General features: G+C 40.2%; 1 protein-coding gene across 1 annotated transcript; it reads left to right on the top strand.

The window, feature by feature from the left end:
* Positions 1-340: 340 nt before the first annotated feature.
* marchf9 (membrane-associated ring finger (C3HC4) 9) lies at positions 341-24,841 on the top strand. The gene is made up of 4 exons (XM_080898845.1): positions 341-2,067; positions 16,351-16,506; positions 19,239-19,431; positions 23,315-24,841. Exons 1-4 carry the CDS (start codon positions 1,708-1,710, stop codon positions 23,644-23,646), a joined length of 1,041 nt encoding a protein of 346 aa, XP_080754971.1. The 5' UTR covers positions 341-1,707; the 3' UTR covers positions 23,647-24,841.
* The last annotated feature ends 2,082 nt before the right edge of the window (positions 24,842-26,923 follow it).

Here is a 26,923-nt window from a genome sequence, read left to right as displayed (position 1 = left end):
GTTAGGGTTACCTAAAACAAAGATACAAATTACTCTAAACAAGTAACGAAACACCTTCGTTACATCCTGCACCTCCTTTAAACTGAGTTTTTCTTCCAATCTGCTTATTTAAAAAGCTTCCTCGGAACTTGTAGGGTTAACCTTTGCTAGAGTTTTAGTCCGGTGTCCCCAGCAGAGGGGTCCTGGTGCGGGTTTGTACTTCGCGGGCTCCCGGCGCATGTGGCCGCAGCGCACACGTCAGCAGAGGGAGATCAGCACCCTGGACAGCGGCGCCTGGTCAATAATAAAGCAGCCAGAGCTCCTTCCCTGCCCAGCCGCTGGGAGCACGGGGATAGGCGTTTCAACCATCGGGAAACGGACGGATGGCTGGAGGAAAAGCAGCGACGTGTTTACGGAATGACAGTCTTTTATTTTTTTCCGCCTCTCTCCCTGTTCCGGAAGTAGCTGCTGCGTTGGTTCAATCTCCAAGCCGACCATTTCGAGGAGGAAAATCAGCGCCAGCAGTATCATCACCACCATCTATCTGATCCAATAATCAATGCCATTACTGCCGTGTAATTGCTGTCGGAAACGAAGACATCTTTACGCGTCTTCCCCGTCTCTCTCTAATTAGAAAAATCGCAGGGTGCCTTTATTATTCTGCCTCTCTCTGGCATTTCAGCGTTGCCTCCCGTGTTCTCGGCTTGCAATGAAATGCTGATGGACATCGAGCGAAGATGGGAAGCACGGGGCTTTCGGGTGTTTTTGTGCTGCCGTGTTTCCAGCTAGGCTGCTGAGAGAGAGAGGGGAAAGAGAGACGGAAAGAAGAAATGCAAATGCACAGGATTGTGTTTTTGATGTCGACGTGGATTGTCGGGGTGAATGGCACGGATTCTTCGTGGATCAAGCCGGGGTTTTACAAAAAGGAGATGAAATAGAGAGAAAAGGGAGAAAAAAGGGGGGACCATGATCTGACGCTTGGGATGCTACAGTGAGAGGGACAAAAAAAGACATTATAATCACATCCAGATCAAACTTTCATTTCATCTTCCGCACCCTAATTTTTCTTCTTTTCTATTTTTATTGGATTATGATTCTTGACAAGAGTCTCAGATGTGGCTGTGTGGATGGCATGTCGTTGTATTTTACATCCCATCTTCTATTTCCTGGCTCTGTGTTGCTCTCTCCTCCACTCGTCCACTCTCTCGCGGTCTTCTGCTTCGGGTAGCAAAAAACATGTAGGCTGTTTTTTTCTTTCTTTCTTTCTTTCGTTCTTTCTTTCTTTGCCGCGAGCCTCGGTGCGTGTGGAAAACAAAACCAAACAAAGCGAAACAACAACAACAATAACAAACGGTGTATTTGAGAGCGCAGGAAAATGGACCGTGGAAATCAAAACCCGTGCAAGTTGTAATGTTTTCTGGGGTGCGGTGGAAGACGCAGATAGACGGCGTTTGCTGAGTTGTTTGAGTAATGAATATTGAAAGAGTGTGTCGGCCAGCTGAAAGGGAAAATCTTTCATCCGCATTGGCTTAGACACACATGCCATCAGTGGGGCGAGAGCCTTTATCTCCTCTCTGGATTTTCCAATTAGCAGTTGTGGCATCGTAGAACATACTACAGTAGCCATGAACATATCGGATGTATGAATAATAATAGTAATAATAATAACAATAACAGAGGGAGAGGAGGGGAGATAAAAACACTTAATTTATTTATTTCGGATTCTTTATGTGGCCAAACATGTTCAAGTATCGAATCCGCATGTTTTTTAATGAACTGAAAGTCCTGGTGTTTATGCGATCCGATTCAAGACAGTCCAGCTCAGACACAGATAGACGGTCCAACACCAACACCAACACCACTATGCGAGGTCTGGGGATGGGCGGCTGCGGCTGGCCGCCTTTCGTCGACTGCCATTCCCGGGACGACGAGGAGGAGTACTACGGCAGCGACCCGCGGCCCCGGAGCCTGGCGTTTGAGGAGAAGGAGCCCAAGCTGCAAGTGGGCCTGGACGCCGTGTCCCTGGCCAGCACCGCCAGCAGCCTGCGGACCCCCCAGTGCCGGATCTGCTTCCAAGGCCCAGAGCAGGTAGCAAAAAAAACAAAAAAAACAAAACAGAGTGAGGTTCCTGATGCTGATGCCACGTCCTACGTGGACGGCGGGCGGGCAGGCAGCGTGTTTGTTTCACATTTCACACTGCTGTGAATGAGCCTTTGTGGGGCTGTGGAGAGCTATTTCACCATGCATGAATTGTTCCAGATCAGGAGGGGATTTAGGAAGTTGCTCCTTTTTTATCAAGTGTAATCTGCCATTTTGGTATTTGTATATATATATATATATATATATATTACCATCCTGTCCTACATTTGTATCTCTCCCACCCACCTTCCCCTCCGATACATCCTTTGGAAAAAGATAATCTAAGATGAGGCCAAATCTTTCTTTTTTTTAAGTTTTATTTTTATAGCCTAAAAATCCCAAATTCGCCTCAAGACATTTTTACAGTCTGTGCATCCAAGCACGCTGTCAGTCCTCCCAGCTTCAAATTAGAGGCGACTATTGTCCTTCTTCTCACCTGTGGGCATGCAATCATCTTCCCCCCCCCCCCCCCCCCCCCCCCCCCCCCCTTGATGATTGCTCAGTGATCTGGTTATCTAAATAACACTGTTTTCATAAGTAAGCTAATCAGAAAGGCAGCAGTTCCCACACATCTGAAATCCGGCCAGCATAGAAACAAAGAAAGTTAGCCAATTAGGCCTGCAGGATGACAAACAGAGTGAGAGGCACTGAATATGCATGAGTCACAATCATTTTGTAAATGTAAATCAACTGTCCCCCGTCCGCATGTGTCACAGAACACGATGATCAACTATTGATCGTGTGATGATCACAGTTCCTGGTCAGACAATGATGTCGGCTGTGATGAATTTGTCACACGTTTTCTATTATTGCTTCTATTTTTCTCCTCCTACTTTCCAGTTCTTGAGCCCAAACAAAACAATAAGTAGTGCGTAGCTTTGGTCTGTGGCCAAATGTTGGTCTCACCAGATGTGTGGAAACCTGTGCCGGCTGGATCAGCAGGTAGTCCCGAAGTCTGAGATAATTAGAAACCCTGTAAATCCTTTAGGAGCACAGATGGATATTACCATTTAGTCACTTCCCTAAGATAGGCGTATAGTGTTATTACAGCCCATGTGCTAATTTATGACATCTGCCTGAGAGTTTGTATTGTGAGAGCCACAGGACTGAGTATAAATCACTTCAGCCTTGTTTTGGATACAAGGCAATTTGATGTTACAGACAGGGATCGACCCCAGGTTGTTGTCTTGCCCACTCAAACATCTTCCTTTAATAAAAGGTTCATGTTTTGGGCTCTGGGCTCTCCGGCAAGGTGACTCATCGTGCAGCATGGCTCTGAGCTGCCTCTTTTAGCTCCAGACAAAGAGCAAGCAAACAAAGCACTGAGGGAAAACCCTGAACTACACTACTACATCAGCTCCTCATGCTCATATTTGCTTTTATTTTGCCTCCACAGCACTCAGCTTTCTACTCAAAGGGAAAGTGCCTCATACCTCCATGGGTCCAAGGCGTGTGTGGGGGGGAAGCTCACATTTGCCATTTCATTGTTATTTCATTATTCAAGCAGGTCACAACAGGGGCCGGGGATCATGTCGCTGTCAGCGGGCCAATTACCTACAGACATAATCACCTTCCTCTGTGGGTTGCATTGAGCACGAATCCTTATTAACTGTCTGTCAAAGGCGTCAGCGGGCGCCGCGGTACAGTCGCTCAGCCACTGATTCCACTTAACGCAGTCTGGATTCACAAAAGTCGTCGCAAAAGGGCTTGCAGGGAATTACTGGCTTGTTGGTGTAAGAGGTGGAGATGGGTGTTGGTAATCACCCCGGCCTGCCCTTTACTCTGGTAGTGCTCGGCGGCGTGTTTCCACAGGCACACTCAGTCAGGAGCTCGTGGTGGGGGTGAGGGGGTACTTCCACACCTAAATTTTTTTGTCTAAAGGTTGCAGCTGAGGAGGAAGACCATTTTCTTAGTCATGAAGTGACACACCAAATTAACACCTTCGTGCTCTGTGAAGTGGCCTCGAGGTACAAATGCATGACAGCTCATCCGAGCAGGAGGAGTGTGTGTTTGTGTGGGTGTATTTGTGTGTGTAGCAGGCTGCCTTTATGTTTGTTGGCCCTCTTGTTGTTATGAGGGTAAATCTAGCTAAGTATTAGTGTTAACAAATCCCATGAAAACAAAAACAATCAGCTCATCTGAATTAAAATCATTGTCTGTTTTTCTTAAATGTTTTGCACTCTAGAGCGCCGCTGTTGCTCATTAAAATCATAAATGTTCAAAGTTAATGACAAATGAAGTCCAAAAATGCTCTCCAGACACACGTCTCATCTGACTCCTACTTTGGCAGGAGGTAATCTGTCCGCTGTTGTGGTTCGGTTACGTTTAGGCACAAAGATGACCTGGTTTTTGGAAGAGAAAGGCTGTGGTCGAGGTTAATATTATAAATAAACTATCACACATTTCCTCATTTTCCATCAGGCGTATGCGGCTGCTTATACTCAATTCACACAGTTTGTTTCTACTTTTCACTCTCTGTGATGTGAGCAATATTGCTAATATGAACCTGAACTTGGGCAGTCAATCAGAAGAAGGCTGGCTTAAAGGAAGAGGACCTTAAAGACATCACGTCCCAGGAAACATGCTTGTGTGGGGCCCACAGTGGGTGAACTGGGTGGTTGTGCAGGCAGAGTTAAACCCACACTTACCCCACACAGACCCAGAGTGGGTGTACCCACACAGGGCCCACAGCATGGGTCTTCTGTGGCCTGCCCACTGTGGGCTACGAGGGAAGAGGCTGTACTGAGGTCCAGTATGAGATAAATAAGGATTATTCTGAACTGTGAATCATGCAAAGCTACCCTAAACGTAATGCTTATGGAGCTATAATTGAGCATTATCCACCTTAAAGTCAATGACAGATTAATGTCTTAGTTCTGGGTGGATGGATGGATGGATGGATGGATGGATGGATGGATGGATGGATGGATGGATGGATGGATGGATGGATGGATGGATGTTCTGGGTGGATGGATGAATGGATGGATGGATGGATTGCCACATTAATCTAAATCTAGGTTGCACTTTAAAAGAACAGTTCATGCCCCAAATTAAATGTACACATGTCCCCTCTGGCCTTCAGTGATGTTTATCCATCTCATTTATTTTGGTGTAGGTTGCCCAGTTTTGGAGATATCAGCTGTAGAGATATCTGCCTTAGTCTTTATTATAAATGTACTAAATGGCACTGGCCTTGTGATGCTCAAGGGCTAAAAACATGTATTTGAAAATCTGTGCTTCTGTGCCTCTTTTAAAAAAACATCCTAGTTAAGTGTAGTTTAGAATATGCTGTGTAAAAACAGGGAGGTGTAATATGCTAAAGCTTAAGCTTACACCTCTTTTTGGCAATAATTTGTAGTCTTGCCATTTAATTCAGTTCTTTGCTGTCATTTATTTACATTTATGGGCATTTTATTTGCTGTCACTGCTCGTCTGAACTATTTTCTACATACCAGAGGAAGTGGACAGCTGGCTAAGGTGAGGGGGGCCGCCATTAATATTTATATCCTGTCCCGCACATGCACGACCCTCTCGTCGCAGGTAGATGGAAGATTCAGTCTGCTTGGTGGGTGTAGATCTGTAGAAACATACATAAAACCGAACAGAACGAGGTTTGTGGATTTTTGTTTTTTAATACCGGGGACCTTAGAGACATTACAGCTGAGTTTTTCATTTTTATTTTGTAATTTTTTCATTTTCCATGCTTTGAGCAGCACAATGCGAGTGCCATTTAGTTCCATTATATTGAAAAAAGACAGGTATCTAGTTCAGCAGACGGAAAATAGTAGGTTTGTGGACTGTTTTGAGTAACGGGGTTGTGCTTTCTGGAAAAAGACATTAGTGCTGCGTTTTCCCGTTTTTATTATTATTAGTTGTAGTAGCATTATTAGTAATAGTAGCAGCACTTTGAGCACCACAAGCCAAGAGCCAGTAGCTTCATTACAATAAAAAAGAATAGACATCTACACCAGCATCTGCAAAACTGAGCAAGTCCCACCAAAATAAAAGAGATGCACAAACAGCACTAACAGAGGGGAAACATTTAAATGTAAAATTTTGGTGGTAAATGACCTTTTTACCCCTTAAAATGAATTTTTCTTAAACTATTTATTTGTTGGAGGCTGTTGCGCAGCACGATACGATTCAGCGTGTCTTTTTCTTTTACAGATGACAGAAAAGGCAATAAAGTGCCGTTTTATTGGGTGCACATTCTCGCAACAAAATAAGAAGCGATAGCTGCTCTGGTGTCGTCATCTTAAAGCGGTTTAAGCTGTTTGAATCGTGAGATATGGCGCTTTTCATATCAGGTGTGGACAGGTTGTCACGTTTGATCCTTTAAAAACATAAATCTGGCAAATTTTCAGTGAAGGAGTTCATGAGCCACACTGTTATAGTGGGTGGCATGTTCCCTTATTACCATGAACACACAGTTTATTCTGAATCAGTGCCACACACACCTCCTGTCCTAAATACTCGCTAGAGCACCTAATTTGTATTAATCCACTACTGAAATAGTCCCTAAGAAACTGATTATTTCTTACTGTTGACGTAAGTTTTACGTAAAACTGCAGCGCCTACGTGTTTGAAATAATACCGAGCTTTGTATTTTTAAAAAGAAACAACATATTTTGGGATCCATTTCTAATTATTTATGTCACGGATTCAGTGCCACAGACAGGTGTTAGTGCCTTGGTTCTTTTGACTATGACAGCACATGGCAGTGCTTTAGAGTCGGCGTCTTTGTGTGCTCAAGCATAGTCTATCACTACATGTTCTGTTTATTTATTTTGGTGCGAGTTCATCCTGCTGGTCCAGATGTGACCTTTTATGTCTCGTTCGGTGTTTTTTACACTGTGTGCTGCCTTCAGGTGCAGGGGGCTGACTCACAAAAGCAAAAATATCCTTCAAATAGAAAGCAGGCTTTTCCAAATAAAACAGGGTGTTCAGTACAAAACTATTAATGTAAAAACATATCTCATTAAACAACCTTAACAGCTTATTATTAGTGACATTATCTGTGATGACCCTGGAACCAATTATAGTGATTTTATTTGGATGTTTTTGTTTTTACATGCAGTTGTTTATTCCCCTTAAAATCAGTTATGTGTTCATTCATTATTAGACTCACTTTGGTTTCTCCAAACTAAATTCACTCATCTATGTCCTCTGAGCCTTGGCAATATTTGCGAACATCAAGCGAGTTTGAGTGTTGAACCTGATTTTGGGCTGAATTCAGGTGACACTTCAGGTGAATGCAAACAACACCAGCCTTTGATTAAAAAGTATGGTTTCTGATTCTTCAGTGTTTGAGGGGCCTCATAAAATGAGTCACTTTCTCCTTTAGGCAAAAGTTGCGATCATTACCTGTATCGCAGTTTCTGCTAAAACATCCCTGAGGGAAAGGTCTGAAATGATAATCAGAGCTTTTAAAGGTCTTTGTTTTTAGTTTGCTCTAGTTGATCATGACATTAACTTTCTCCGTCCGGCCTCGTAGCGCAGACACACAGAGACTCAACGACGGCTTTGACATTTTACAAATGTTTGCTTTCATATTGTTTTTCTTTTATTTAGCTCCTTGTATATTTCTGACCTTCTCTGTGTTATCTTTATAATGTCAGCAGCCAAGTTATTTTAAAGTTTATGAGTGGCATGTGGCTCATCTGCCGAACTCAATCTTTATGCAGCGGGACACTTTTATTATAAGTGGGAAGGTCAAACGAGCCAGATGGGGAAACGACAGAGTGCAGACGAACAGAAATAAAAAAAAAAAATGAAGTGTTATTTGTATAAGCGCAGCTCTCTAGTGCATAAAACCTGTAGTGATGAAACAGGTAGTACTCTGCCAAGTCTGTGAACAGATTCATGTTTCTGAGTCACCGTTTGGAAATGAAAGATTTTTATTAAGTTTACACACAAAAATGAACCTTCTTTATGGGCAGCACAAAAAAGAAAGAAAAAATGACTAAATACTACTTTATTAGGTTAGTGAGTGAAATTATTTTAGAAAAAATAATTTTTTCCAGAGAAAAAAAACACAAATTCTGTCATCTAGGTGCCAGAAATTCAAATTCCTCATCAATACCCGACTGTTTTTTGTTTTTTGTGCTTCCTACCAGTTCCCGTGAACAGTCGTTAACATGAAAGAGCTGAAAATGCAGAAGTATGTTGCAAGACATCAAATGTTACCACTGTGGTGTCTCATAGGGTGTTACAGCTTTGCCTCCAGTTTTAAATCCAAGGATTTTATATCAACATGATCTAACTTCTTTTTTTCAGTTTGTAGGGTTTAAAGTTTGAGTTTGATTTTTAGGGGGAAAAAAATCAATCCAGGTAAATTTCACTGTCTAAACTTTCAGGCACTGATGCCAAAGGATACCTGGGATGAGAATACATTGAAAAGACATTTCTACTGGGCCTTACTGACCAGTACTCACTGGGCCAAACCTGTTGTAGTTTGTCTGTAAGTGTAAAGCCTGAAGCCAAGAAAGATGGATTCTCACTCAGTTGTGATCTCATAATTCAAAATGTTATGAGGCTCTGTTTTGCAGTGTAGCGTCTCACTCGTAGTGTTTGTACATGTGGCTGAAATATCATCTATCTTGTTTGTGTTCTCTTGGGTCTCAGGTCATGTTTTCGACCTGTGTTAAGTGTTTGAACCTTCAGCCAAGGGCACATTTCAGCTCAAAACGTTTAATTGTAATTCAATTTTTTAAATGAAAATATTAATTGATTTCAGTTTTAACTTGATACAGATACACAATCCTGTCCAAACAACTCATCAAATAAAAAATTAGGAGATAGTTGCACTCAGTAAAATCAGTGATAGCCTACCATGAATGATTAGCTTGCTTTAGCTTAGCTTAGTGACGCACTAAGCTTTGAAGTAAGAGAAAGACAAAATTTACATATAAGTCAAAACTGTACTAGTTAACACATTAAATTCCATTTGATATCTCTCACTTTGGTTTTAATAGGAGTTATTGATGTTCCTTAACAAAATGTGGAGCCCCACCCACCCTCTGAATGTAGTCGTATTTAATCAGGAGATAAAACTGTTAGCTTGAAGGATGCTTATTATATTAATTTCCAGCTCCGTATTAGGCTAAAGTAGCTTGTGCATGATTCACAGTTGAAAATAATCCTTGTTTATCTTATGTTGGGTCTTGGTGACTCAGTTAATCCTCTGTCTTATACAATCAGTTTTAGCTCCTCCCTCTTTAGGCCAGCTTTCTTTTGATTGGTTCGTTAACAGAAGATTTGAACAGCTTCTGTATAAATAGCCAGAATTTTGACTGCAATAAAGGCTATTTTTGCAAAAACCCTCTTTAGGATTCAATGCAAACTTTCTCCACAAGGTGGCAGCAATTTACCAGCAAGTTTCAGTATCATTGTTTTACACCAGACAGCTTTTGTCTTGTCTGAAATTCTGGTGGTTGATGGCTTCTTAGAGTAGTGGTTTATATATTTCCTTGGCAATTTAAAGATTGTTGGTTCAGTTCCTGTTAAAAGGCCATATTATACCTCGCAAACAGCACCGTATGACACTACTGACAGCAAATTGAAGCCACATCCACTGTTGCAAGCTGCCATTTGTGTTGGTCTTGCATGTCTTGATTTGTGTGACCTCAAGTGTTGTACTGCTGTTGCCACAGCTGGGTTGAAGGCATAAGTGCGTGATTGTGCTGGTTTTTACTACCGTACAGAAAACTTTGTTGAAAAAAACATCTTGTTTTGACTTCTTCGGAAGTGAGCCAACACTTTTCCACTTCCCAACTGGGAATATCACTTCCCACTCTGGCCAGTCTTTCTGAGAGGGCCTAAAAGTAGCTACTCTGATCTTCGGGCTGTGATAATGAGCCATCTGAATGCGATGGTAATGTTGGGGTGTGTCATGTTGGACTTGCAACAGATTGGACACTCCACCATCTAGTGGTACAAGGTGGTATTAAGTTAGAGTACAGCCCAGCATTACCTCAGCTTCAGTTGATATCGCTCCATTCTTGGCCAAAGCGCCACAGTTGATGTTTCTTCACATGCCATCGAGAGTTTCAGTTAATTTTGAAAGGTTTTAGCGCTTTTTTAGCTTAGGTGTTTTTTGTTGTTTACCTTTAGAACTATCTGCGCTCTGATATTCTGTCATACAGAGCCAAGAGTAGATGAGCCCATGTCTTATATTTCGGTCCATCGATCTGACTGTTGGTGTGTTTGGTGTTTTCCGGCTTTGTTTGTGTTCACTCTGAGGTGTAGTTTGTTGTGAGGTTAAACTCAGAGATTTTGTGAATCGGCATCAGGCTTCAGTGGCTCCTCTCTCCTTCACCTGGCTGCCCTTGAAGCCTCACCGCTCCCCGCTGCTGTTGCAGAGTGCTAACATGGCCCTTCACCAACTGGGCCCCGGATCAAGCTGTGCCCATTCATTGATTTACTAATGATTCACAGTGATACTCCCCCCTCACCATCTCCATCTCTGCTGCCTTTCCTTCAGTCGAGGCACACGGGCTACATGAAAACGTGCCATTGAATGCTGAGTTGCCTGACAAAATGGATGTTTGATGATGAACGGTGGTGACAGCCTGAACGCGCTCATCCTTAATGTGGTGAGCATGCCAACAGGCTTCAGGTGCTGCTGCGGTGCTGAAGAGACAGTTGGTCCATAAGCCACTCAAGCCTGCATCTTATGGACTCTATGAATATCATTAGGAGGTGAAGGGATGGGCAGAAAAGTGTCAGTTTTATTTTTGCTGACAGGAGAAGAGTGTGACTTTTGGGGGGAATTATTATTATTATTATTTTATTTTATTTCAGCCTTCCAATGGTTTGAAATAAACTGTGGCTTTGGAGGAAGTCTGCTTTCACTCACCAGGAGGCTTTATTTCAAATCCCCCTGCTGAAACACAACATTTAATTTGCATGAAAGGGAAGGAGAGTTTATTAAGGTCCCCTTTTAATTTAGAGGAAAAAGAGAAAAAGCTGAGCGCTCAGTGAATTTCTTGCTTCATAAGTAAGTTGTTTCATTACACGCTGAAATCTTGCTTTTGTGGTGGGCATAAATGAAAATGTGCACAGCAGAGAGAAAAGAAATGGTATGGTGTAACTAAGTCCATTTTTAAATCACATATTTTTTTATTTTACACAATGGCTACAAAACCAAAAATAAAAACACTGGGATGAAAAGAAAAGCAACATATTGCTCCTTATGTTCAACAAACAGCGATATGCATTCTCAAAAAGGGAAAAAAGGACAAACAGAGACAAACTCAATTCAATAAATGCAACAACAAATAACGCACAGCTGAAAAGAAATAACTGTAAGGACTGACTTCTGGTTAGACAAACATCCCCTACAAAAAAGTCGCCAAACCTTTTTGATCACCTTGTTTTCCAGGAAGATGGTGCTAACATATTTTAAGGAAATGTGTTTGGAAAAAAATCTAACAGATTCCAGATTTAAAAAAAACAAAAAAAAAAACGTGAGTTCTCTTTCAACAATTTTTTAAAAATATGTTGAGGTTTGGACTGCTGGTTGCGCAAAACACCCATCTAAAATTCAGGTTAGGGTGGAGCCTATCGTAGCCGTCAGTGAGTAAGAGGCGGGGACTGGTCGTCTGTGTATTTTCTTGGTTAGTTGGTTGGTTAGTTGGTTGCTCCTCCCACAAAACCAGGATTTGGGCATCCAGCTTATGTCCCTAAAACTTCTCCTGATCTTGATTTTGACACCATGAGGTTGCCTGGCAACCACCTATCCACAGGCTAAAATGATCTGTTTTGAGCATTTATTTAGCACTTTATAAAAGAATAGTTTCGTTCCATTACAGTAACGTATATTTTATTTTCAAAAACCTTCAGTTACAGCATACATGATAAATTATGATGCAATCAGCCAGCCAGCTGCCTAGCTGCAGGCTAGAATGACCTGTTTTTTGCCTTTATGAACCTACACCCCCTCATGCAACCATGTTAAGATCTTAATTTCACAACCAACTGCACAAACAGGCGTAACAAACTGTAGCTTGGGCATGTACTAGTTAACCTGACAAATGCCTTTCGACAGTTCATGTGCAGGGTTAAAGCTGTGTAGAGGAACATTTATATCTAAATAACACAATTTTCCATAAATCTAACAAGTACATTTTAGTGCCTAAACCTGAGGCATTGGTGCCGAAGAACGCCTGTAATGAAAACGTGTTGAAATAACAATTTTAACTGAGACCTTGTGGAGAAGTAGTTCCCCATATGTGGCCTTAAGTGCAAAGCTTAAAGGCTAGAAAGATGTATCCTCTCAAGAGCTCATCAATGTGTCAGAACTATTTAGAAACTGTGGTAATGTCTCACTAGGGGTGTTTGATATCAATCTAGGACATCCTTAAACTTTTCTCTCCCAAAAAGAACCTCACACCCCAGAATTTTCAGCATTTTCAGCAGATATTTTAAATATCAGCATAATCACTCCAGAAAATTTCTGTTCGCTTAACAAGATCACATTTTTTCATTTTAGTTTCACTTAACGTTTCTACTGGTTGTTTCACATCCTGCCTACACCTGAGACCAACACACAGTTTGAATTTTTTCAACGAAATAATCTACAGTTTCAGAAAATAACAACTTAATCTTAAGAATGACTATTAACACTCCTGAACTACAGAAGCCAAGGAACTGCTTGCTCTTATTTATAAAAGAGAAACTATTTTGCACATTTCCAAATTCATATTTTCATTCTTGATCTCCAGTAAGGGAGCTTTGCATGATTCACCTTTTTCATTTATTTTATATTTACTATATTTAAAAAGAAGAAAATAAATGACTGTACTTTGCTCCTGTTAAACAGAAACCTCTGAAAACATTTATGCTTTTTTCCTTTGTACTGGTGGGGTGGTGGGCATGTAAAACGCTCACAATATGCTATTTTTGCGGTGCACTTCATTTTCTGTATCTTTATCATCATGGTTCATGCATAAAATCGGGCTGTTATTGATGTATGATTCATGCAGGAGGGTGATTCATCATTCATTCACTATAATAAAGATAACAACGTGCACGCTACTCTTTCCAAGTTTGCTTTTCTTACCCACCTTTTTTAAAAGAAAATAATATAGTAAACTGAAGTTAGAAGCACGGCACTCTGGAAAACAAAGGTGCACTTATTTTGAGTCTGGGTTACAATGGTCTCTTCTGTTCTATCAGCAGTAAAGTTTACCACTAATAAACCTGAGACAAGCAGCCTCTATATTCTCATCGCTCTTCATACCTCTGTGGAGAAAGATGTACAACAGAGGCACCTTTGTCTGTTCTTAGTAATATAATTAATGATGAAATTTGTTTATCTAAACAGATAATGTTTATTTTTTGCATCACTGTTGACCAAACTGGCAGTTAAATGTTGGGTCATGCTGTTAAAACATGAGAAATGGTTCTGGTGGAATAATAGCAGTGAGTACATGTTTAGACCTTGAACTGGCGTCACTGTCGCTTGTGGTGGCTGGTCAGACTTCAGGCAAAGTCATCGTCAAAAAAAAATAAAAAAAATAAATTATGTAACCTCAGCTTAAGAGGAGTGAGTTATCCTGACCTGTTTGAAAAGACAATTTATGTGAATTTAATATGTTGCACCAATGTCAAAGAGTGCTGTTTACATTCTCTGGTTGCATCACTTTTCAGATCTTCTGTACTGTTTATGTTCTTTGGACTTTGCATTGCTAATGAGTTCCTTACATAGAAAAATCATTCATTCATCCATTTTCTGCTGCTTATACGGTTCTGAGTTGCAGGGCAGCTGTCTGAGCAGAGATGCCCCGACCTCCCCCCCTGCAACCACCACCTCCAGCTCTTCTAAGAGGACAGTCAGGCATTCCCAAACCAGCCGAGAGATATAATCTCTCCATCATGTCCTGGGTCTGCCTCGAGGCACAAAACACCTCGCCTGGGAGGTGCCCAAGAGGCATCCTAATCAGATGCCCAAACCATCTCAGCTGGCTCCTTTTGATGTGAAGGAGTAGCAGCTCAACAATGAGTCCCTCCCAAATGGCCGAGATCCTCACTCTGTCTCTAAGGCTTAGCCCAGACACCCTTCAGAGGAAACTCATTTCCACCACTTGCATCTACAGTCTTGTTCTTGTTGGCTTGTTTGCACAGATGGTTCAGACTGGACACAATCACTCCAAATCCTTATAAAAACATCACACAACCATGTAACCTCATCCGACTTGTGTATCGATTGGGACAAACGGTTAATTTGTGTTGAATAGATTAGTTCAGTGAAGTGTTTGTGTGTGGAGGGGGGGTTTCTAGCATGTGGCCTACGTAGCTCTGGGCTATGCACGCCTTCTTTGTTTCCTGACTGTTATTCCTAAAAGCCCACCCTGATATAGAAAGCTAAAACCGTCCTCGGCTTTCATGTGTGACATGAGTCATAAAGACACGTTTTCATTTTATACGGAGATGATTCATGTCACTCTATCAAGATTTTAATTTTCCCTTCAAACAAACTAAAAATTAGCTGATGGGATGAATAATAATCACAAACTGATGGTTTGGTGTTTTTAACTTACACATGAACAGTTCATCCAACTACACACACATAAAACCTTGTTGGCACTTTAAATGTTATATATGTGTATATATATATATATATTCATTGAAATGTATTAATTCATTCATAAACACAAAGCTAAAACAGGTAATGTACAACTTTAGGAGTGACGATCAACAATTCAGAGAGAATGGTACATTTTTTCCTTAATTATACTGTGGACCTGTTCAAATACAGTCTCTTTATGTAATTTAAATGTTTATCTATTTATAACTATATAAAAACTTCAACTTGAGTTGAAATGTCACTCAGCTTTTCCGAAATCACAGCAAAGCAAGTTTGAAAAAAGTGTTTCTTTGTTGCCATTTTCTTTGTTTGAACTTTTATATTTAATATTGTTGACGACATACCAATCATCTCTTCTGCACCACAACATATGAGTCAATGTGCGAAATCCTCCTCCGTCCAAACAATAACCACAAACATTAGAATTATTATTTTTTTAAAGTCCAGACTGTTTTGTGTGGGCTCCAGCAATCTGTAGCGCTCGCTGTGTGACCGGAATATTTGAATATTTGATTGAAAGGATGAGTAATTGTTTGCTATTCGTTTTTCAGTTTCACTTCTAACGTGCACGTTTCTAAAATAAACGATAAGAAATACTTTATACAGTGTTTGTGGCATACATGTATTCTAGAGAGCACTGTTAATATTAATGTGCTTAAATGTTTTAAGTGTAGAAAATTTACATTTATTTATAGTTTATCTGTTGTAGATAAAAATAAAAATATTCAAAGCATATTATCCAAACAACTCACTGTGAAGGTTTCCAACTTTGAAGTCATGAATTTATGAATTCATAAAAACTGGGCAACCCTGAGATTAAAGTAAGGAAGTTGAGAGACAATTTTATTTATTTATTTATTTATTTATTTATTTATTTGAGTGTAACTTGTGCATTTATAAGGAAAACAATTCCAAGTGGAACTCTAATGGTTGTCCTTTTTCTGTATTATAAGCATATATAGTTTTGATGGTGGATCCTCATATTAAACAGATCAGACTTTAGACTGTTTTTTCTACTCTTGGCTCTCTATGATGTCAAAGAGAGTCATCACAGACATGGAAGCCCCGCCCACTTTGTGTTTAAAGCTTTTGTTTAGCAGGATCAGCCAGTCAGAAGAAAGCTGGCTTAAAGGAGGAGCTAACACAGCTTGTTTTAAACAGATGGTAAATGGTAAATGGCCTGTATTTGTATAGCGCTTTACTTAGTCCCTGGCAAGCTACATTGTAGCCACAGCTGCCCTGGGGCGCACTGACAGAGGCGAGGTGAACTGAGGGCCTGCGCTGAAGCCCAGTGTAAGACAAATAAGGATTACTTTGAACAGTGAATCATGCAAAGCTACACTAGTCCAGAATTTAAGTATGGAGCCAGAAAGGAGCAGAATGTTGCAAATTAATGAGGAAAATTACGGTTATTGGCAAAGGAAGTCTCTTCACTTTGCAGTTTTGGATAATCTTCATTGCACCAAAGCTGCACTGCAGTTTGTTTGGCTTTAAATGTATTTTTTTCTTGTTTTTAACTCCTCCCCCAAGCTTCACCTCCACGTCTTTGCTCTATATAATCTCAAATAGCTTTAATAGGTACACAGCTGTGCTGAATAAGATGAGAAAACATTTTGATGTATTTATTTCTTCGTGTCCTGCAGGGCGAGCTGTTGAGCCCCTGCCGCTGTGACGGCTCTGTGCGCTGCACCCATCAACCCTGCCTCATCCGCTGGATCAGCGAGAGAGGCTCCTGGAGCTGCGAGCTCTGCTACTTCAAGTACCAGGTCCTTGCCATCAGCACCAAGAACCCACTGCAGGTAAACACGAGGGGAGTCTGCAGCACAAACACGGTGAAGTCTGGGGAAAAAAACAAAGCCTCACACCTCTTGCTGTGATTATTACTGTTGCACAATTTGATCTAAAACACTGATAGTGAGTCTGTCCAGATGACTCACAGTGACTGCACAAACAAACCAGCACAGCGTGGCTCTGTCCAACGTGCTTTTTGACTAAGATTCAAAGTATTGGATAAACAGCCACATAAACAAGACGATGATGGCGTGTGAATATGGAAATGATGACAAAATGCTCTCTCCTCTCTGAGGTGCTAGCTCCTAAAACACATGGGCGATGGAGGCAGGAAGATTTAATGACGTGGAAAGAGGAGCTGCTGCTGTCAGCTAACCTTTCATAATAAAATATACAAACGCTGCTGCAGCAGACCCAACACTCTTTTGCCTGAACAAATCTCTCAGCCGTCGCTGTGGTGTGAGGACTGTTTGCCATATTGTGCTGACACATTTTCCCTCTGCGTCACTGTCCGTCTGCCCTCCTTTTCAGAGGCAGCCAATCGCTCTAAAACCTATTGAAAAGATGCCATGTGTGTGTTGGTGTGTGTGTTAACTTGTCAAATGTGAGGATTTTTCTCTCTCTGGTGAGATGTAATGTAGAAGATTGGTGCAGTGTGACTAAGTATGCACAACTTGCAGGTACTCTTGCATGTCCACGCTGTGCTGCTTTACTCTGACACTCCGATGTTAGGAATGTCGCACTTTCAGCTTCACAAGACTTAATAGACTTAAACTGCTTTGTAAACAGATTACAGGGGAAATCGTGTGATAACGCTAAGGCTCTGTGTTTTTTTGTTTTGGTCCCTCTGCTCGTTCTTTTCATGTTCGTGCTTTCTTGGTTTCCCCAGTGTTTCCTTGTTTTTGTCTTCCTCTGATCTTCTTCCCTTGTCTTTATTGTTTCCGCTTCCTGTTTTGTTATGCTTTGGTAATTGCTTTTCCTCGGGTGTCTCCTGTGCATTTACTTCCTGTGTCTGTGGCTTTTCTCCTTTGTGATGGTCTGCCCTGTCTTTATTGTTTCCACTTGTGTTTTGTCGTGTGTGTGTGTGTGTGTGTGTGTGTGTGTGTGTGTGTGTGTGTGTGTGTGTGTGTGTGTGTGTGTGTGTGTGTGTGTGTGTGTGTGTGTGTGTGTGTGGTCCTGGTTTCCCCTCTCTTCCTGTTGAGTTGTCCTTTCTTTGTTTCTTTGCATCTCAGTTGAGTTTAGTCTTCTGGGTTCTTTCTTCTTCTTCTTCTTCTTCCTCTTTTATTATTTTATTTCCTTTTTGTGACCTAATACTTGGTGTCCTCCATTTAGGTCTTATATCCAGCAACCCATTTAACAGATAAGCTTTAAAGCTATAATTTCTTCGCTTTTGAGCCCTTATAACAGCAGTAAGTACTTCTGCAGGAGCCATGGGACATATAATTTCAAAAAGGAGGCAAACTATTATTTTATTAAAAGTGTATAGCCACAGAAGGAATATAAACACACCAGTCAAGACTCTAAATTAGTGTGAGGGTGATCTTTATTAAATTTATTAACCTCTACTATCTATTGAATCTGTTAATCTTATAACCCGTGAATTTAAAGTGCACACGAAGAAAAGGACCTAAACGCAGGACACAGGAGGCAAAATTAAAATAGTTAAACTCTTTAATAACTTAGCAGCGGTCGCAAAAAAGGGCAAATAAGACTTGGAAAGGAAAAGCAAAGGTCGATAAAATGAGTAAAAAAGCCATAGGGGAAGACAAACACGATGAACCACAGAAAGAGAAAAAGGAGAATTCTGGATTGTAGAAAAAGCCGAACTTGTGAAAAAATGACAGCAAACACGTGAAGTAAAACTTAGAGGGAGTGAAGACAAAAATAAATGCTTATAAATTCATAGATGACGAACTTAAACGAGTCCTTATAGTTTTTATTCATTTATTTATTTAGTTTTACATCTAATTAAAACCTGTTGACTTAGTTTTTCCTTATTCCTGTATAAATATATATATACTGTTACTATGGTGAATATTAGTTTTTCAGATAATGGGGTCTGTTGGCATATTTCCACAGTTCTGCTGCGAGCACACACATGACACCCATCTAATGTTCAAACCTTTTGTTTGTGAGGGGCAGCCAATCACAGGCAGGTTTGCTTAACGGGAAAGGAAGGGAATAAATCATATTCTGTTTCGGACAGAATGTGATTTGGGGGGATTAACAGGGATTATTTTGATCTTTGAATCATGTAAATCTATTCTATTAGAGTCAGAGATATAAATTCAGTTCAATTCACTTTTATTTATATAGCACCAAATCAAAACAAGGAACTTTATATCGTCATGTAAAGACTCTACAATAATACAAAGAAAACCCCAACAGACCTGCTTTAGCGACAGTGGGAAGGAAAAACTCTGTTTTAACAGGAAGAAACCTCCTGCAGAACCAGGCTCAGGGAGGAGCGGCCATCTAACTTCAGTTAGTCTCTGTATTGGGTTTAGCTTTGGCTAGTTTTAGTTTACTTTCTGTGTGGGTTTTAATCGGGGTTTTTTATGTTTTCACATCATTTTTGTTCACACCTAGGTTTGACATTTAGTTAATCATATAGTTATAAAAGCCATAGCCTTTATTCTGAGTGCAGGAGTATGTTTACACTGTTCCTCTGGTACTTTTGTTCCTGTAAATGACCTGATTTTTTTCCCCCACCACTGATTTAAAGTGTTTTCTCCCTCAGTGGCAGGCCATCTCTCTGACCGTCATTGAGAAGGTGCAGATAGCAGCCATTATTCTGGGTTCCCTGTTCCTCATCGCCAGTATTTCCTGGCTCATCTGGTCCTCCCTCAGCCCCTCAGCCAAGTGGCAACGTCAGGACCTGCTCTTCCAAATCTGCTACGGCATGTACGGTTTCATGGATATCGTCTGCATAGGTAAAAAGACAAAGAGACACAAGACTGACACACAAACATAAGATGCTTTCATAAGTGAACGTTTGGGACGTGATATAGTTGTTCTGTCATGTAGCACACAGCAGGAAATAGTCAGCTTCAGATGTGTTTGCACTACTGGAAATTATTTAGGTGAAGAAGCTGCAGGAGGCTGCACACATGACACCAAAGAAATCGGGTCATTACTCAAAAAAGTCATGCATTACACATATTCTTTACTTTTTTTAAATGCAATGCATTATTTTACTCGTTATATCAATTTTCGTTACTTCACAGCAGCTGTGTGATTGCCAGAAAAGAATAAAACACCAACATTTTAATCTGCACACATAACTGCTTGAATCCCTCTTAAAAAGGACATTGTCAAGATTAGAGCATGGGAGGACCCAAATGATGACTTAGGAAGCAAAAAGTAAAAATAAAACAAAACAAAAAAACGACAACACAAACTAAGAAGGTCGATGCATGAGATAGGAAGCACAGGTGCAGGGAAAGATGGACCTGAGAGGTAAACAGATGGTCTCACAAAGAAGAAAGACTACATATACTTACACAAAGAGCTGATAGTAGAACAAAACACAGACTGGAACAATTAAGGGGCAGAGAAACAAGGAAGAGGAAAGAAAGAAAACCTACAACAGGAAGTAACCAGAATAAAATGACTAACACTGATCGGTGAACCCAGAGTGCAGGATGACATGGAAAAATGCAAAAGTAACATAAGAAAAACAACAAATATTACAACGACCATGACAAACATATAGGAAGTCTTTCTGAGGTTTTCAAACACTCGTTCATGGCTAGCTTTGTGCCAGCATCATAGACTGTGTATAAAAGATGGCAGCATCTTGCTTATGCAAGTGCTTGTAGAGGTTTGATTTGTTCTCAGCAGATTCGGGACATCTTGGCCGTCTGATCACAGCTGATCTCAGGATCGACAGATGAGCCAGGAGATGAGGACTCTGTGTGACCACAAGGGTCACAGCGAGTGGGTGTGCACTGTTAAGTTTAGTTAGGTGAGAAAAAGGGGAATTAGAGCCATAAAGAAAATTGCTACAGGCTAAATGGGCAGCGAAGCAACAAATTGAAAAGAGGGTGTCCACTGACCCCGAGACCCTCTGCGATCCAGGCCCGTCAGGGATTTAGAAAAACTCCTTCTGGACATAAAGCTGTGTGATCTGTCTAAACTATTATATAGAACATGTGAACATTAGTGTCATTTCAGTGTTCAGTGAATGTGGTTAAATTTAAGAAAAAAAAAAACTTTCGACATGCTCTAATTTTGCCAGCCACCTATCCCACATGTCATGTCTTCATCACAGAGATTAAATTTATTGAAATTATGGTATATTCATGATACCGATGCTCAAATAATGCTAAACAAAATTAATATTTAAGGTAGTCTTAGATTTAGATCGTGACACTTGGAGTGGATGTAACATTTATTTCGTTGTACACTGTAAAAAAAAAAAGTAATATAAAAGTATTTTACTGTGTATTTTACAGTTTTGTACTGTTTTTCTAGAGTATCATTAAATTTACATAAATAAACTGATTTTACATTTAAAATGTAAATTCATGTAAAATCACTGTAAATGTAATAAAACATAATTTTCTCATTTTTAAAATATATTTGTCTGTACATATGCATATTTAGATTGTTAAAATACATTCACAAATGTATCATAATTTCACAAATATTTGTCCGTTATTATTTGAAAGATTGAACTGTTAAATTCAAATGTAATGTTATGGAGAAATATATAAAATTATTCTTATAAACTTTTTTTACATCACATAATTATTATTATTATTATTATTATTATTATTATTATTATTATTATTATTATTATTGTTGTTGTTATGTAGGTCAGCGGTCCCCAACCTTTTTTGCGCCACGGACCGGTTTATGCCCGACAATATTTTCACGGACCGGCCTTTAAGGTGTCGCGGATAAAAACAACAAAATAAAACTAGTACCGGTACCGAAAAAAAGAAGATTTATTCATAACACACGTGAAAAGACCCAGGAAAACCGAGTTAACGATAAAAACGATAACAAAATAACGCTGAAAACCGATAAAAACCCTGAAAACTATACATTTCACACCTGAGCCTCAACTCTCGCGGCCTGGTACCGAATGACTCACGGACCGGTACCGGGCCGAGGCCGGGGGGTTGGGGACCGCTGATGTAGGGCGATCGTGGCTCAAGAGTTGGCAGTTCGCCTTGTAATCAGAAGGTTGCCGGTTCGAGCCCCGGCTCGGACACTTCACCACCACCTACTGGTGATGGCCAGAGGGGAATTATAAAGTGGAATTGTAAAGCGCTTTGAGGGTCCCAAAAAGCGCTATATGAATGCAACCCATTATTATTTAAACCAACTGTTAACCTTATATTTCTGTACATTTAAGTATTATTATTCATATTGCCACATTCATTGACCTTGTTTATAGGTAATTTCATTGTTTAATCACGTTACAATGTTCCTAGTTTAATGTTCAAAAGCACTTGAAAAAGGCAAAATCCCATGTAAAATTAGGGCAACAAGCTGTATTGTCATTACTGACAATAACCGTATTTTCATGTGAAAGTTATTTTCTGGTATTTTCTGGTATTATTTTGGCGCCCCAGCTGCCCGAATATTACTGTTTTTTTAGGATTTATTTTTTTACGGTGTAGTTTTTAATCCTGTTTTTTTTCCTGTTCAAAGCGGCATTTAATTTCCTCTTTTAAGTTTGTCAGAAGGTTCAATAAACACTCCAGTTTCAAAAGAATTAGAATTTTATGCCAATTATTAAATGGTTCAGGCAGTTAAGAGAGTTTACATGTGTTTTTTAGCACTACAAATATTGTGTGGATTAACGGCGACAGCTCAAAAACACTGTTAAATTGAATTAATTTAAGAAGTGTCAAATTTCAACCCATCCCTATATACTTCAAGGGGTTGTAACTCTGAAAATATTCATAGTATGAAGGTGAAATTTTCCATGGCTTGATTAAACATTTCATATTGTTGGTTGATTAAGATGAGGTTGAATGATCCTTATTAAGAGGGAGCATATTCAGTTTGTCCAACTAAGATAAATATATAATATTAAGAGTGTAAGGTCAGATTTAGTGGCTTTCTGATGCACTCTGTCATTATAGTCCATTATTGGTAAGTTGATAAAGGTTACAAACTGGCTAATGTCCAATTCTCATACCCTACCTCCATCTGGTAAGTCCTAGAAAAGCTCAAGGTTGGGAATTGACTCCGTTTTTGGAGCCAGCCTCAGTGCAGGTGTGAAAATGTCACACAGGAGTCGTTGACTGCAGGAGCTGAAAACATGAAAAGATGTAGATCGAAGGCTTAGGCTGCATTATGCAACATCAAGACGAGCAAAGAAAAACAGGATGCACTGTGCAATGACAAAAATATTAATAAACATAAGTTGGATTATGCAAGGACAAACTAGCGCGGGGATGAAAGCTTGTATTCAGCTCACATTTTTCTGGCTTTTAAGTTCATGCACAATTACAACACTAAGCAGGCAGATGGTGCATAGGTAGGAGATAACAACTACACTAAAAGCCAAACAAATTTTTGATGATGTTGCAGACTACAAGAGACTGTTTTTGGGGGGAGGTTTGGAGCGACTGGCTTGATTGTTCTTGTGTAACTGCGAGCTGCCCGCCTAAGACAACAGTGAGAACAGATGGCATCAGATATCTGTACTGTGATTACTGCCAACTGTCTATTCTCAACCACAGATGAGATGGAAAGTTTCTACCTGTGGTGCCGATGCAGCTCTCGGCTACCTTTCATGAAATATCTCCTGCCTCCATGCACTGTCCTTCACCTTCTGCTTTCTTCCCCACCCAGGCCTAATCATCCATGAGGGATCGTCGGTGTATCGAATCTTCAAGCGATGGCAGGCTGTCAATCAGCAGTGGAAAGTACTGAACTATGAGAAATCGAAGGACTTGGGCGACCCGGTGAGTTCGAGCAGTAAGACAGGCGCTCGAGGCTCTCGCGGTAACCCTCACGGTCTGGCCAGCAGCAGCAGCGGGCAACCGAGCAGGAGGCTAAGAACTATTCTGAACCACCACTGTGGATACACCATCTTGCACATCCTGAGCCAGCTGAGGCCCAACGACCCGCGGATCAGCGCTGCCGCCAACCGGGAGGTGGTGATGAGGGTCACCACCGTATGAGCGGCACGACAGGATGAGACCCCGTCTTTTGTGTCCCAATGTAAATGACAGGAGGGACTTGATGTTGAATACTAAAGACTAAGTAACAGGAGCCCCGTGAGGAGCTGAGTGATGCCCGGAGCATCAACAGACAGCACACACGAGGGTTTCTCCTCTTGTTTCATACAACAAAAGAAAGCCAGATGCTCCTTTTCAATAATTAAAGAACTGATGAAAATACAGGATTAAAAAGCATTAAAAGACATCAAACGTGAAACATGTGAACAGGCTTTACAAACCTGATCCAAGATGATGAGACGTTTTTTCCAGTTCAATATCAGGATGCACAGAAGCATTTTTTTCTTTGTTTTTAATCCTCTTGGTTTGATTTGTATCTCTTCTTCTTCTTCTTGTGTTTTTTTTTTTTTTTTTACTCACTTTGATTTTGTACGGATGTATGATTTTAGAGGAAATCATGTAACTCCATACATGCCAAGCATTTCCAGACAGCTATGTATCATGATCTTAAAAAAATTTCTACAAGCTAAACCGATGCTGGTAAACAGACCGAAAACTGAAACTAAACAAACATGTGGGCTCCACAGAGGTGACAACAGGACAATAAGTCATAATGAGTAAAAAAAAAAAAATGAAAAATGAAAAAAAAGAAACAAAAAAAAATAAATAAAGAAAGAAATCAGTAAGATTTCAGTTACACTTTTAACCTTTCTGCAATAAAGATACGTATGTACATTTCACAGGGAATTTTGCATGGGTATATAATTTTATTCTTGATCACATTACATAAGCACATGACAAAATTTGCTCTATTTCGAATGGTGCTTGCCAAAATAAACACTTAAACATCCAATTTCATCGCACCAACTTTTTGTCAGCAGGACAAATGGCAGTGTGTTACAGCTCTTTCAGCTAAAATACAGTTTGTTGCTGCTGTGTGCTGATTCAAATTTGATAATAAGTTAAATCATTGGATTAAAAAAACGGGGATCGGATGATCTCTTACTTCTCAGTCTCACTCAGTCTCTTATTTACCCAACCTGTAGCGTAACGCATGGTTTGGTTGAGTGTGTCATTGTTTTTCTGGTGTGGAAATGTAGTGATGTGCTGGAAATAAAGCGGGACATCCTTCATTTAGAATTTTTTTTTAAAACTTGATTAACCCTATTTACAGGGGATCAAGTCTGTTTTATTTCTCTCTTTTTCTGTCATATATCTATATACTGTTACTATGGTGAATATTCATATTAAACATGACCAAAGTTTCAAATAATGAGGTCAGCTCATGTGCAAATAATTTCTGTGATTTAAAAGCTCAGGCTTCACACTGATCTAAACACTCATTCTCAGGATGTTTTTTCCAACTCTTGGCTCTGTATGATGTCAGAGAAAGAGAGCGTCCCTAACATGGTCATCTCAGGCCATTTAACAGGTGACCAATCAGAAGAAAGTTGGCTTAATGCAATCATTTTCAGCTTCTTCTCCTAACTTGTCCTTGCCATCAGTGAAGTAAAGGTGTGAAGGAGAATTTATCAAGGGTTAGGAAAAACCCTCTTTATCACACATTCACACTTAGAATCGACTCCTTGTTTCATGAAGGAACCAACAGTGAAAGTATCAGTTACAAAAGCTGGACATTTTAAAGGAAAAGCATCATATAATGTAATACATCTTATTTTATTTATCTTGTTTTACCTTCTTTTAGAGATGACGCAGTTTAACTCCTTCACCCCTCCTTGGTTCAGTTTAATGCGAAGCTATAAATCTAATTTTGTCTCATGCGTCACTTACCCCAGCTTCCCCAAAGTAAACACTAATTCACAAAAGGCTGCAATGCAGCAACAGATAACTAATGCAAAGTGAACCTTAAATGCATTTTGATCAATGAATGTAGATCATCATGTGGATTTGGAGAATTTATATAAATCATGGTGTCGTGGTCTCCTAACAAGTGATAAATAGACTTATGCAGCACCTTTAGCTGAGCACTCACAGCTAAATCCACCGATCTTCTGATTGGTAGCCCCACAACGAGCGAATGATCCCCAGTTTGATTCTGGGAGGAGACACAAATCCCCTGGTGGTTGTGTCGTGAAGGGCATCTGGTGTAAAAATCTGCCAAATCAAACATGCGGAGCGACCCGCTGCGGTGACCCCTGGTGAATAAGGGAGCAGCCCAAAGTAGCTCGGCTATTTAAATCTGTGAGCTTCGTGCGAGGCGGCTCGTCGATAAGCAGCAGATTTTGTTCCAGCAGTGTGATTTTCAGAGTTCAGCTGCGAGTTTAACAGGCTGCTGTTGACAACATTTCAGCAGATTATGGCATGAAATGAAAAACACACTTATAATAACATTTACATGATATTCGCCTCTTTGCCAGTATTCCTGATCATCTTCATGAACGGTCAGATGGTCGGTCGCTGTGAATAACAGGATGGCATTTCCTCCTCTCTTCTCATAAAGGATGATTAAATCTATCGTCTTTTGAGGGAGGGGAGACAGGAAGCACTGAAGCTCCTTTCTTCAGTATTTGGAGACTTCAAAAGGCTCATATTGTGGCCCCCATGCAGATACTTCAATGCCATTTCACTTAGAAACCTTAGTATTCAAACACACCCCCAATATAGGATGAATAAGCACTATGATTCATGCAAAGCTACCCTAAAAGACTAAAAGGATAAAAATAACATGTTGCAAATGTTGGAGTGTAGTGTACTATTGTAGTTTAAGACTGGATTGTAAAGCAGACTATTCAGCAAAAGGTGAGAAACAAACTGCATGACTAAGCAACTCCACCAGGAACATAACAGGCCATGCAACAAGGCAAAGAGGAGGCCAGGACTATCGGTGCATATAACAAGTCAATATCAACACAGACAGGAAGTGAAACCCAGAGAAAACAGGAAACAACCCTACAGAACACCAATAGAGGAAACAGGGGAGGCAAAAATAAAAAACTCAAGACAGGAAGCAAAATGAAATGATGAGTCAGTGCAAAGAATTTCACAGCAACAACCAAGATATTTTAAAATAAGAAAAAGAAATGTAAGTCCAACAGTACGTCTCAGATTTTAAGAAATTCTGCTGTAGAAAAGGAAAGTAGTCTGTCAGACTCTTTGGGTATAAATTGTAAAAGATAAATGTGTAAAATGACAAAAAAAAGTTCTGTTAGGCGATCGTGCAGACTGTCCTGTTAATTCACAGAATATATCCTTATTTTATTTTTTAGCACTATTGTAAAAACCAAATTTCCATAGCAGTCGAAAATGTAGTGAAAAAAAA

This window comes from Rhamphochromis sp. 'chilingali' (genome assembly GCF_963969265.1).
Source record: "Rhamphochromis sp. 'chilingali' genome assembly, chromosome: 12".
Lineage (NCBI taxonomy): Eukaryota > Metazoa > Chordata > Actinopteri > Cichliformes > Cichlidae > Rhamphochromis > Rhamphochromis sp. 'chilingali'.
Note: the sequence above shows the minus strand (reverse complement) of the source record. Positions and strands in the feature narration are given on the sequence as shown.